General features: G+C 42.8%; 1 protein-coding gene across 2 annotated transcripts in view; it reads left to right on the plus strand.

Moving 5' to 3' along the window:
* LOC140069215 (NACHT, LRR and PYD domains-containing protein 3-like) overlaps nt 1-14,345 on the plus strand; it is a 76,610-nt gene that overhangs the window by 38,970 nt on the left and 23,295 nt on the right. For both annotated transcript variants that reach the window (XM_072114661.1, XM_072114662.1), the window contains exon 5: nt 3,451-5,185. In XM_072114661.1, coding sequence (XP_071970762.1) covers nt 3,451-5,185 — 1,735 coding nt within the window. The remainder of the gene's footprint in view (nt 1-3,450; nt 5,186-14,345) is intronic.

Genomic DNA, 14,345 nt, shown 5'->3' on the forward strand with positions numbered 1-14,345 from the left:
CCGACTGATTCGGACCAAATGCCGTATTTAACTTTTAAATTGTGTTGCACTCCGTATGTTAAAGATGCACCACAAAAAAGTTGCTGGACTCCGTCTGACCTGAGCGGGAAGCGACACATTCATGATATCAGCCGCACGATCTTGGTGATTAGCTGCATACAGCATTATAGCCGGACAATGCACTTTCAGTGAACTCGAGTGACCTAGTAAGAAAATGTGCCCCATTATGTTTTCTTTGTTGCATTCTGTTGGGTTACAATGCAATTAGAGGTTTGTGTGTCTTTCAAAAACATAAAACAAAATCAAAAAGGCAACATATCAATGTTGTGTTTTTGCTTTAATTTTGTATTTTTAAAAGGCAAACCTCTAAATGCATCGCTACAAAATGGCAAAACGACATGCATTTAACCCCTACGGGACGCAGCCTCTTTTGGCCTTAAGGACGCGGCCCCATTCTTCAAATCTGACCTGTGTCACTATAAGTGGTTATAGTTTTGGAACGCTATGAGATATCCAGGGGATTTTGAGATTGTTTTCTCGTGACACATTGTACTTCAAATTAGTTTAAAAATTTGGATGAAATCTTTTGTGTTTAGTTATGAAAAAAACAAAATTTGGCAAAAATTTGGAAAAATTCTTTATTTTCAACGTTCTAAATTCTCTACTTTTGATGCAGATAGTCATAGCTCCCAAATAAATTCATAACTTACATTTCCCAAGTGTCTGCTTTATGCTGGCATGGTTTTTTAAGATTCCACATATTTTACTAGAATGTTATGAGGCTCAGAATTTAGGTATAATTTTTCACATTTTTTGTAAAATCACCAAAACCTGTATTTAGATGGACCTGCTCAACTTCTAATTGACACTGAGAGGCCTAAATAATAGCGAGACTCGTAAATTACCCCATTGTGGAAACTACACCCCTCAACGTATGAAAAACCACTTTTAAGAAGTTTGTTAACGCTTTACGTGTTTTATAGGGGTTAAAACAAAATGGAGGTGCAGTCTCCAAATTGTAATATTTTTTCACAATACACCCATTTTGGGTGGAAAATTAAACATTTACAATGGATTAAATGAATAAAGGCTCCACAAAGTTTGTTACCCAATCTCTCCCGAGTACACGGATACCCCATATGTGGTGGTAACCTGCTGTATGGGCGCACGGCCGGGCATAGAAGGGAAGGAGGCGCCAACCAGAGCAGATTTGCTGTCACATTGCACAGGCTATAATTTTTTTCTTTTTTTTATTGTGGACCTATAGGGGCTTATTTCTTTTGCCACATGAGATGCACTTTTCTGGTACGTAATTTGGGGGAATCTATAGGCTAATTGGTGAGATTTTATTAACTCTTTGTTGGTGGAGGAAATGAAAATCATCACTTTTCAGGAAGATTTTTATGGGGTTTTTTTTTGGCTGTTTACCATACCATAAAAATAGTATATTATTTTTATTCTATGGGTCGCCACGATTACAAAAAGACCTCATCTATATAGATTTTTTATTTTTTTCCCATTTTTACTGCATAAAAAGTAATTTGGCAAAAATGTTGTTAATTTTAGCATCACCGTCTTTCATATGCATAACTTTTTTATTTTTCGCCTCACAAATCTGTTTAAGGGCTTATTTTTTGCGAGAAGGATTGTTCTTTTTAGTGGTCTTATTTTAGAGTGCATAACACTTTTTAAATCCCTTTTTAGAGCATTTTTATAGGGTATTAATTGAAAATGATCTTTTTTCTGGAGCTTTTTTTTGTTTTGTTTTTTACGGGGTTCACTTTGCGAATCTAATAACGATTCTGTTTTATTATACAGATTGTTACGGACGCAGGGATACCAAATATGTGGGGGTTTTGTGTATTTTATTCAATTGTACTGAATAAAAACCAATTTGGAGAAAATCTTGTTCATTTTAGCATCACCATTTTTTCATATGCATAACTTTTTTATTTTTCGTCTGACAAATCTGGTTAGGGGCTTATTTTTTGCGAGAAGAGTTGTTCTTTTTAGTGGGCTTATTTTGGAGTGCATAACATTTTTTAAATTACTTTTTAGAGCATTTTTTTATAGGGTATTAATTAAAAATTATCTTTTTTCGGAACGTTTTTGCGTTTTTTTTCTACGGCATGTACCGTGCAGGTCCAGTAACGATTCTGTTTTATTATACAGATTGTTACGGACGCGGCAATACCAAATATGCAGGGTTTTTTGTGTTTTTGTGTTTTTTATACTTTATTAAGTGTTTTTATGGGAAAGTGACATTTTAGGGGCTTATATTTTTATGTATTTATTTTTTATTTATTATAATGTGTAGTGTTAAGTGTTTTTGCATATTTTTACTTATACATACTTGAACTTGAACCAGTGATGCTCTGATCACTGGTTTAAGTTCAATACACTGCTCTACAATACTATTTTATTGTAGAGCAGTGTAAACTGTCTGAGCATGCTTGCGCATGCTCAGACACTTTACAGTCAGACCCGGAAGGGGTCTGGCTGCCATGGAGACCGGGCAGCTCCGGGGCACATGCCAGTCCTCGGAGCTGCCCAGAAGTGGATCGGATCCCCCGGTAAGCGGCACGGGGGATCCGATCCACAGCGCAAACACCCTTACACGCCGCGGTTATGTTTGACCGCGGCGTGTAAGGGGTTAACACCCGCGATCGGAGCCGGCTCCGATCGCGGGTGTTAGCGCAGGCTGTCAGCTGTACTAAACAGCTGACAGCCGCTGCTTCTGGTACCGGCTCCGTTCGTGAGCCGGTGCCAGAAGCAGGACGTTATAGAACGTCCCCGTGCGCTAAGCATCTAGCCCCGGGGACGTACTATAACGTCCTGGTGCGCCTAGGGGTTAAATGGAAGAGAAACAGGATCCTCAAACACAATGGGGCTCATTTACTAAGGGCTTTGCACCACACTATAGTCCGGTGAAGTGTCTGCGCTGCGATTGTGGCGCAGGCGATCCTTTTGTGGTGCAGCTGCGCTGCTTCCATGTGACACAAATTAGGGTGCGTGGCATCAGACAGTCTGACTGATTTGGACTGAGCACCTTATTTGACTTTTAAATTTTGTTGCATGCTCTATGTTAAAGTCGCACCACAAAAAAGATGGTGAACTCTGATGGACCTGAGCGGGGAAGCGACACATTGATAATTTCAGGCACACGATCTTAGTGAATCGCTGCATGCAGCATAATAGACGCACAATGCACTTTCAGTGAACTCGAGTGACCTGGTAAGTAAATGTGCCCCAATGTGTGAACACAGCCACAGGCTGCATTCACACCTTGCATTTGCATCACGTTTAGAAACACAATGAAAATATACATGGGGTGGTTTGCCTGTTTCATTGAAGCAGTAGCTGGGCCTCCCAAATATATTTTACTGGTGGACCCTAGGCCCCAACCCTGCAGCCACTTATCATCTCCTTTATTTTGTGTTGTTTCCATAGAAATCCAGAACCAGCACAAGAAACATTTATATGAGAAAACGGAGAAACTGATAGAGAATAAACCTCCGAGATGTAACCAGGAGGAGGAGAGTTTTCCCTTCTGCACACGTTATGTGACCCTCATCATTGCCTCCACTCATCACTTTAGGGAACGCTCTGAGAATGAGCTCATAGCGACCGGGGCAAGACATGAGGAATATGTAAAGAAGAAACATCATGAATTACAACGTATTTCCCCCAACAAGATGTTCCGCTGGTGCCACCGGTCCAGACTGGTACCACATATGGTGCTGGTGAGCGGAGTGCCCGGGGTAGGGAAGACCACGCTGATGCAGAAGATTGTCTATGACTGGGTGAAGGGGGATCTCTATCAAAGATTCTCTTTTGTCTTCTTCTTCAAATTCCGGGAACTGAACAGATGGGATAAGGTTAGTCTGGAGACCCTGATCCTTCATCATTACCCATATCTGTGGCAGCAGCTCGAGAACATCCTACAAGATCCAGAGAAACTTCTCTTTATATTTGATGGATTAGATGAAAGCAATCAGACAATGGATTTCACATCCCGTCACTTGTGCTCCGACCCTAAACAGCCGGAACGTTGTGGTCACATTGTGGTCAGTTTGGTGAGAAAGTCTCTTCTTAATGGTTGTTCTGTTCTGATGACCAGTCGCCCGACCAGACTGGCATCAATGGATTGTAGGGATTTCCAGCGAATGGTAGAAATCAGTGGATTCTTCACAGAAGAAAGAAAGATTTACTTTGACAATTTCTTCCGTGACCCTGAACTGGCAGAAAAGGCTTTTACCTATGTGAGGCAGAATGACACATTGTACACGTTCTGTTACCTCCCGTCCTACTGCTGGATCATCTGTACAGTATTATCCAGGAGCTTCCAGACCACAAGTAGTGACCAGCAGGTCTCATTATTACCCAGAACCGTGACCCAGCTCTTTGCCATATATGTCGCCAACATCCTGTCCAATCACAGCCTGGAGAAAAGTGGCGCCCAGAAGCTCCTGCAGTCCATGGGATGGATGGCAGAACATGGGGTCATGAATCACACGATTATATTTGATGATCGGGATCTGGAGTCTTTCCATGTGGACAATAAGTCAAAGCTCTTATCAAGTTTTCTGATGGAATCGGAGGAACCTGTGTCCTATTCCTTCTTACATCTCACTGTCCAGGAATTCTTCTCTGCCTTTGTGCATTATGCCGATTATTCTCCTGAGAAGTTACAGGAATCACTAGAGAAAGCCAAATCCTATCCTGATGGACGAGGTGAGATGTTCCTCCGCTTCCTGTGTGGTCTATCAGATGCCACCACCAGGTCACTACTAACCGGATACCTGGACACACAAGCAGCTCAGGCCTCCAGAGACGTCATCACTTGGCTGAAGAACTTCATGGCAGGAGGAGGAGAAGAAGGAGGAGAGAGGCTGGAGGCTGGAGAAGAAGAGAGGCTGGAGGAAAGTGAAAACAAGAAGCAACTTCTCAGGACGTTCTTCTATCTGTTTGAGACCCGGAATAAGGTTCTGGTGCAGGAATCATTACAATCACACAGAACATTGGACCTTTCTTATGTGCCCTTGTCGGCTCTAGACTGCACCGTGTTATCATTCATCATTGAGTGCTGCTCACATATAGAAGGTCTCCATCTATCTGGATGCTCTATAGACCCTGAGGGATTAGAGAGACTTGCACCAGGATTACACAACCTCCGGGATCTGAGGTATAAATCATCCGGATTATTATTACACCGGGATCCACAGTAGCCAATAGTAATAGTAGTAATGGTTGTGATAGTGCCCCCGATTAGTAATAAGGGGACACTGTACCAGAGTACCTAATCCTATCATGTGACACAGTCTGCTGAGCTGTGTATCTAATCCTATCCTGTGTGATACTGCTGAGCTGTGTATCTAATCCTATCATGTGTGATACTGTCTGCTGAGCTGTGTATCTAATCCTATCCTGTGTGATACTGTCTGCTGAGCTGTGTATCTAATCCTATCCTGTGTGATACTGTCTGCTGAGCTGTGTATCTAATCCTATCCCGTGTGATACTGCTGAGCTGTGTATCTAATCCTCTCCTGTGTGATACTGCTGAGCTGTGTATCTAATGCTATCCCGTGTGATACTGTCTGCTGAGATATGTATCTAATCAGAGGTCGCTCAAACGCCTCACCAGGCATCATAGGCTCATTATCGGGCGCCATTACTCCCCAAAATAAAAGGCAAGCGTAAAAATAAGCTTGTCAATGATCCCCTGTAGTGCACTTCACCTGGGACTGAACAGAGAGAATCTGTAGATGTGACATACACTTAGAATGTAAGCAGAAGTGGTCCCAGAGTCATCCGTTTTTTCCCCCCTATTTGCAAAGGAATAAAGTCAGTAGCTTGTCCAAAAGTTTTGAAGGTCATATGGTAGAGTAAAGCCCCTTTCCAATAGAGTTCTATGGAAAACACGCAGGAATAACATATATACACTCCATACTGTGCAGTCATATAGATATACGCATCCCATATTGTGCACTGATATAGCTATACGCATCCCATACTGTGCACTGATATAGATATACACCCCCCATACTGTGAACTGATATAGATATACACCCCCCCATATTGTGCACTGATATAGATATACACCCCCCCCATACTGATAAAGATATACACCCCCCCATACTGTGCACTGATATAGATATACACCCCCCCATACTGTGAACTGATATAGATATACACCCCCCATACTGTGAACTGATATAGATATACACCCGACATACTGTGCACTGATATAGATATACACCCCCCATACTGTGAACTGATATAGATATACACCCGCCATACTGTGCACTGATATAGATATACGCATCCCATACTGTGCACTGATATAGATATACACCCCCCATACTGTGCACTGATATAGATATACACCCCCCATACTGTGAACTGATATAGATATACACCCCCCCATACTGTGCACTGATATAGATATACACCCCCCATACTGTGCACTGATATAGATATACACCCCCGCCATACTGTGCACTGATATAGATATACACCCGCCATACTGTGCACTGATATAGATATATGCATCCCATACTCTGCACTGATATACATATACACCCCCCATACTGTGAACTGATAAAGATATACACCCCCCCATACTGTGCACTGATATACATATACACCCCCCATACTCTGCACTGATATACATATACACCCCCCATACTGTGCACTGATATAGATATACACCCCCCCATACTGTGCACTGATATAGATATACAACTCCCCATACTGTGCACTGATATAGATATACACCCCCCCATACTGTGCACTGATATAGATATACACCCGCCATACTGTGCACTCATATAGATATACTCCCCCCATACTGTGAACTGATATAGATATACACCCGCCATACTGTGCACTGATATAGATGTACACCCCCCCCATACTGTGCACTGATATAGATATACACCCGCGGCATACTGTGCACTGATATAGATATACTCCCCCCATACTGTGAACTGATATAGATATACACCCGCCATACTGTGCACTGATATAGATATACACCCCCCATACTGTGAACTGATATAGAGATACACCCGCCATACTGTGCACTGATATAGATATACACCCACCATACTGTGCACTGATATAGATATACACCCCCCCATACTGTGCACTGATATAGATATACACCCCACCCTATACTGTGCGCTGATATATACACCCCCCCATACTGTGCATTGATATAGATATACCCCCCCCCCCCCATACTGTGCACTGATATAGATATACCCCCCCCCCATACTGTGCACTGATATAGATATACCCCCCCCCCCCATACTGTGCACTGATATAGATATACCCCCCCCCCCATACTGTGCACTGATATAGATGTACACCCCCTATACCAGTGATGGCGAACCTTTTAGAGGCCGAGTGCCCAAAATGCAACCCAAACCCTTCTGACTTGAAGTGAAGTGCCAACACAAAAATTTAACTAGAATAACAAGGTTTTAATTGAGAAAACGAGCCATAGAGAGACGCCCCCCCACCATATACGTAATATAGTATAAAATGCATACAGCTTGTCACCATGTAGTATAAAATGCATAAAGCTTGTCGCCATGTAGTATAAAATGCATAAAGCTTGTTGCCATGTAGTATAAAATGCATACAGAATGCCGCCAAGTAGTATAAAATGCATACAGAATGCCGCCATGTAGTATAAAATGCATACAGAATGCCGCCAAGTAGTATAAAATGCATACAGAATGCCGCCAAGTAGTATAAAATGCATACAGAATGCCGCCAAGTAGTATAAAATGCATACAGAATGCCGCCAAGTAGTATAAAATGCATACAGAATGTCGCCATGTAGTATAAAATGCATACAGAATGTCGCCATGTAGTATAAAATGCATACAGAATTTGCCATGTAGTATAAAATGCATACAGAATTTGCCATGTAGTATAAAATGCATACAGAATGCCGCCATGTATGATAAAATGCATACAGCTTATCGCCATGTAGTATAAAATACATACAGAATATATGTATACACATATAAACACCTACATATACACATACATATACACATTACATACATATACACATTACATACATATACACATACATATACTCATTACATACATATTAATATACTCATTACATACATATACATATTACATACATATACACATACATATACTCATTACATACATATACATATTACATACATATACACAGATAAACTTACTTTATTTTCTTTTATTCTACAGGAAGGTTCTCCAGGAATGCATGCAGGTTACACTGTATGCATTCTCCACTCCCACCTGGAGCGGAGGAGAGGGGGGCCACGGAGCGGAGGAGAGGGGGGCCACGGAGCGGAGGAGAAGGGGGCTACGGAGCGGAGGAGAGGGGGGCTACGGAGAGGTAGAGAGGGGGCTATGGAGCGGAGGAGAGGGGGGCTACGGAACGGGACAGAGGGAGCAAAGCAGTGCGGAGCGGACCGGGACAGAGTAGAGCGGACAGGGAGGGAGCACGGCAGACCGGAGCGGCCCGGGATAATTAATGCGCATGCGCGGTTTCTATGGGAGCGACTGAAACTTTCAGCGCTTTCCAAGTTACCGCGCATGCGCAAAAACACTGCGGTTCTGTCTATGGAGCGGCGCGTAGTTCCGCCGCTCGCATAGACCAAATTTTTACGGGCAGCGGGCAGAGGCTTACTGGCGACGGTACGCGTGCCAACAGAAACGGCTTCGCGTGCCGTCTGTGGCACGCGTGCCATAGGTTCGCCATCGCTGCCCTATACTGTGCACTGATATAGATGTACACCCCCCATACTGTGCACTGATATAGATATACACCCCCCATACTGTGCACTGATATAGATATACACCCCCCCCCATACTGTGCACTGATATAGATATACACCCCCCCCCATACTGTGCACTGATATAGATATACACCCCCCCCCATACTGTGCACTGATATAGATATACACCCCCCCCATACTGTGCACTGATATAGATATACACCCCCCCCATACTGTGCACTGATATAGATATACACCCCCCCCATACTGTGCACTGATAGATATACACCCCCCCCATACTGTGCACTGATATAGATGTACACCCCCCATACTGTGCACTGATATAGATATACACCCCCCCATACTGTGCACTGATATAGATGTACACCCCCCCATACTGTGCACTGATATAGATGTACACCCCCCATACTGTGCACTCATATAGATATACTCCCCCCATACTGTGAACTGATATAGATATACACCCCCCCATACTGTGCACTCATATAGATATACACCCGCCATACTGTGCACTGATATAGATATACACCCCCCATACTGTGCACTGATATAGATATACACCCCCCCATACTGTGCACTCATATAGATATACACCCGCCATACTGTGAACTGATATAGATATACACCCCCCCATACTGTGAACTGATATAGATATACACCCCCCATACTGTGCACTGATATAGATATACACCCACCATACTGTGCACTGATATAGATATACACCCCCCCATACTGTGCACTGATATAGATATACACCCCCCCATACTGTGCACTGATATAGATATACACCCCACCCTATACTGTGCGCTGATATATACACCCCCCCATACTGTGCATTGATATAGATATACCCCCCCCCCCCATACTGTGCACTGATATAGGTATACCCCCCCCCCATACTGTGCACTGATATAGATATACCCCCCCCCATACTGTGCACTGATATAGATATACACCCCCCATACTGTGCACTGATATAGATATACACCCCCCCATACTGTGCACTCATATAGATATACACCCGCCATACTGTGAACTGATATAGATATACACCCCCCCATACTGTGAACTGATATAGATATACACCCGCCATACTGTGCACTGATATAGATATACACCCCCCATACTGTGCACTGATATAGATATACACCCCCCATACTGTGCACTGATATAGATATACACCCCCCCATACTGTGCACTCATATAGATATACACCCGCCATACTGTGAACTGTTATAGATATACACCCCCCCATACTGTGCACTGATATAGATATACACCCCCCCATACTGTGCACTCATATAGATATACACCCGCCATACTGTGCACTGATATAGATATACACCCGCCATACTGTGCACTGATATAGAGATACACCCGCCATACTGTGCACTGATATAGATATAGACCCGCCATACTGTGCACTGATATAGATATAGACCCGCCATACTGTGAACAAATATAGATATACACCCGCCATACTGTGCACTGATATAGATATACACCCCCCATACTGTGCACTGATATAGATATACACCCCCCATACTGTGCACTGATATAGATATACACCCCCCCATACTGTGCACTCATATAGATATACACCCGCCATACTGTGAACTGTTATAGATATACACCCCCCCATACTGTGCACTGATATAGATATACACCCCCCCATACTGTGCACTCATATAGATATACACCCGCCATACTGTGCACTGATATAGATATACACCCCCCCATACTGTGCACTGATATAGATATACAACCCCCCCCCCATACTGTGCACTGATATAGATATACACCCCCCCATACTGTGCACTGATATAGATATACACCCCCCCATACTGTGCACTGATATAGATATACCCCCCCCCCATACTGTGCACTGATATAGATATACACCCCCCCCCATACTGTGCACTGATATATACACCCCCCCCATACTGTGCACTGATATAGATATACACCCCCCCATACTGTGCACTGATATAGATATACACCCCCCCATACTGTGCACTGATATAGATATACACCCCCCCAATACTGTGCACTGATATAGATATACACCCCCCCAATACTGTGCACTGATATAGATATACACCCCCCCAATACTGTGCACTGATATAGATATACACCCCCCCATACTGTGCACTGATATAGATATACACCCGCCATACTGTGCACTGATATAGATATACACCCCCCCCCCCATACTGTGCACTGATATAGATATACACCCCCCCCCATGCTGTGCACTGATATAGATATACACCCCCCCTTACTGTGCACTGATATAGATATACACCCCATATACTTTGCACTGATATAGATATACACCCGCCATACTGTGCACTGATATAGATATACACCCCCCCCTATACTGTGCACTGATATAGATATACACCCCCGCCATACTGTGCACTGATATAGATATACCCCCCCCCCATACTGTGCACTGATATAGATATAGATTAAAAAACATATGTAATAGTAATTTAACCTGTTACCGACATGTGGCGTAGTATTACGTCACATGCCGAGTGCGCAGGTGTTTTCTCACTGATCGCTGCCAGCATCTTTCTGAGGATCTTCGCTCCCCGTGACATCATCGGGGAGCGGCGATCCATTACCATGGTAGCCTTGGGTCTTCCGAAGACCAGAGGCTACTTCGGCTTAACCCATGCATTACAATGTGCTATCAGCACATTGTAATGTATGAGGAGTAAAATCCCCATATACAGTAGTATGGCAGTATATGGTAGGATCTTACAGACAACCTAGGGTTAAAGTACCCTAGGGAGTCTTAAAAATTGTAAAAAAAAAAAAAATATATATATATATAATAAAAAAAACCTAAAAACTCAAATCACCCCCTTTCCCTAGAACTTATATAAATAAACAGTAAAAATCATACACACATTAGGTATCGCCGCGTCCGAAAATGCCCAATCTATTAAAATATAACTGTTTTTCACTGCGTTTAACCCCTTAACAGAAAATTGCGCCCAAAGTTGAAAATGGCACTTCTATAAAAAGTGATCAAAATGTCACACAGTCATAAAAATTATAACATTGTAAACATCATCAAAACCTCCCACAGCTCCATACACCAAAGTATAAAAAATATATAAAAAAAATCAATCTGACCGGAGCTCCTTTTAAGTCTTTTCAATGTTCTTTGACAAATCCACAGTATCGTTCCACTCTCACTCCTTAGGAACTTCTCTGGTGTAGCTAAGAGAATATACAGGCAGTCCCCGGGTTACATACAAGATAGGGTCTGTAGGTTTGTTCTAAAGTTGAGTTTGTATGTAAGTTGGAACTGTATATTTTATCATTGTAATCCCAGCCAGAACTTTTTTGGTCTTTGTGACAATTGGATAGTAAAAATGTTGGGTTGTCATAAGAACCAGGATTAACAATAAATCTTCATTACAGACGCCTGTGATAACTGTTACAGCTGATTATTGTAGCCTAGGACTAAAGTACAGGAAATTACCAACATCCAGAGGTCCGTTTGTAAGTAGGGGTTATGTAAGTCGAGTGTTCTTAAGTAGGGGACTGCCTGTATACTTTATGTTTGGACGTGGGATTGGTCCGAGACTGTGGGGCAGGTCCCAATAGGGTATAGCAGTGGTGGCGAACCTATGGCACACATGCCACGGAGGGCACGCAGAGCAGGGCCGGTTCTAGACAAAGTGGGGCCCTGGGCAAAACTAAAAGTGGGGCCCCAAAATAAAACTATTTTATGACCAGTCACAGTCAGCAAGAGGCTCCTAAAAACAAAAACTGTAATATGGGAGAATTTTATAGGAGATAGATAAATGATAGGGAGATTTATGGGCAGCATGGTGGCTCCGTGATTAGCACTACAGCCTTGCAGCGCTGGTCAACATCTGCAAGGATTTTGTATGTTCTCTCTGTGTCTGCGTGGGTTTCCTCCGGGTCCTCCGGTTTCTTCCCACACTCCAAAAAAATTACTGGTAGGTTGATTAGACTGTGAGACCCATTGGGGAGAGGGACCGATATTTTCTGAAAATAGACACTTGCCCCATTTTCAAAATTGGTTCAAAAAAAATACTTAAAATTTTGACTTTGATGGCAAAAAATTTGATCCAAACAGAAAATGTTTACCTTCACATCTCCTAAATGTACTACATCGACATTTGTAGAGTTCACAAATGCCCCAAAATGATATGTTCACATAAATAAATCCACATAATATGACTAAAACTGTAATAACTAGACAGCTGCTTTTCAGCTAGACATTTTTAGACAGTCACAACCTGCAAAATATATCAATAAAACAGAATAAAAAGTAAAGGCGCCATAAAACCTATAGAATTTTGAAAGCAGACAACCAGGCGATGCATTTGGCAATCAACATTCAAAATTTCCTCTAAAATATGTACAAATCCAGATACTTATATAAAGAAAATATGGGGCCACATTTATCACTTTTGTGCGCCTAAGTGTAGTAGTTGCGCCTAAATTCTGGCGCAGTGTTTTGCCAGAATTATCACAAGCTACAACCATCTGTGATAAGTTAATTTTCTGCCTCTTATTAATCACTTTACTTTAAAACAGTTTAGGCGCAGTTTAGGCGCAGTTTAGGCGCAATGTTAGATTCGGGCACTTACATGTGATCCTGCTACAAGCTCCTCTCTGCTTCTCCCACAGCCCAGAATGAAGATAACACTCACAGCAGCACCCAGGTGTGTGACACCCAGCACCCAGTGACCTCCTCAGCAGGGGCTTCTCCTGGAGGGGATCCCCCAGTGCTGGTCTCCTGCTGCACCCCTGTAATTCTGCACAGTATCCCCCTCAGACACACTGGTGATACTGCGCAGAATTACATGGGGGACACTTGTCTGTCGTATCTGCAACATTCTGTAAACTTGTGCAAACTTCTCTTGCTCTTGCTGTGAGCTCAGCGTTTTGCAGAATGTTTTGTAAATAGAAGGTGATGAACTGTAAATAGAGTCTGCAGCTCCTGTCTGTAATGTATCTAATGTATCTATTATATGTTCCAGTGTCTGGCTAAGCTCTGCTGCTAGAAATGAGCTGTTCTGCAAAGGGGCTCAGTGCTTTCTTCTCAGATAACGCCACCTTCGGGCTGGAGTGTTTTTGCGCCCGTTTGTGCGCCTAAAATGAAAACGTTGCAAGTGATGAATATCATTAGGCGTAGCAAAACATCTGGATTGGTAAGATAGATGAGGGAAAGCTGGTTATTTGTGCTGCACGGCTAGTTTGGCGTTTAATCGCAAAAATGGTGCAAAAACGGTGCGCCTGAATGAAAAGGCGCAAAAACAACAAAAAAAACTATTGATACATGTGGCCCAAAGTGTGTTCTTAGATAATTCTGCATAGAGAAGGGTTAAAAACATGAATATTAGTTGATATTATCCCTTCTCAAAATGTAGTAACATATAAAGTGAATATTTCCATTATCTGTGAGGTGCAGCAGCTCCTGTGTGCAGCAAATTCTCCCTGCAGCCTGATGGCTAAGAATCTGGAGATGGGGGAGACATTTCA

The sequence above is a fragment of the Engystomops pustulosus genome, chromosome 7 (assembly GCF_040894005.1).
Source record: "Engystomops pustulosus chromosome 7, aEngPut4.maternal, whole genome shotgun sequence".
NCBI classification, from domain to species: Eukaryota; Metazoa; Chordata; class Amphibia; order Anura; family Leptodactylidae; genus Engystomops; species Engystomops pustulosus.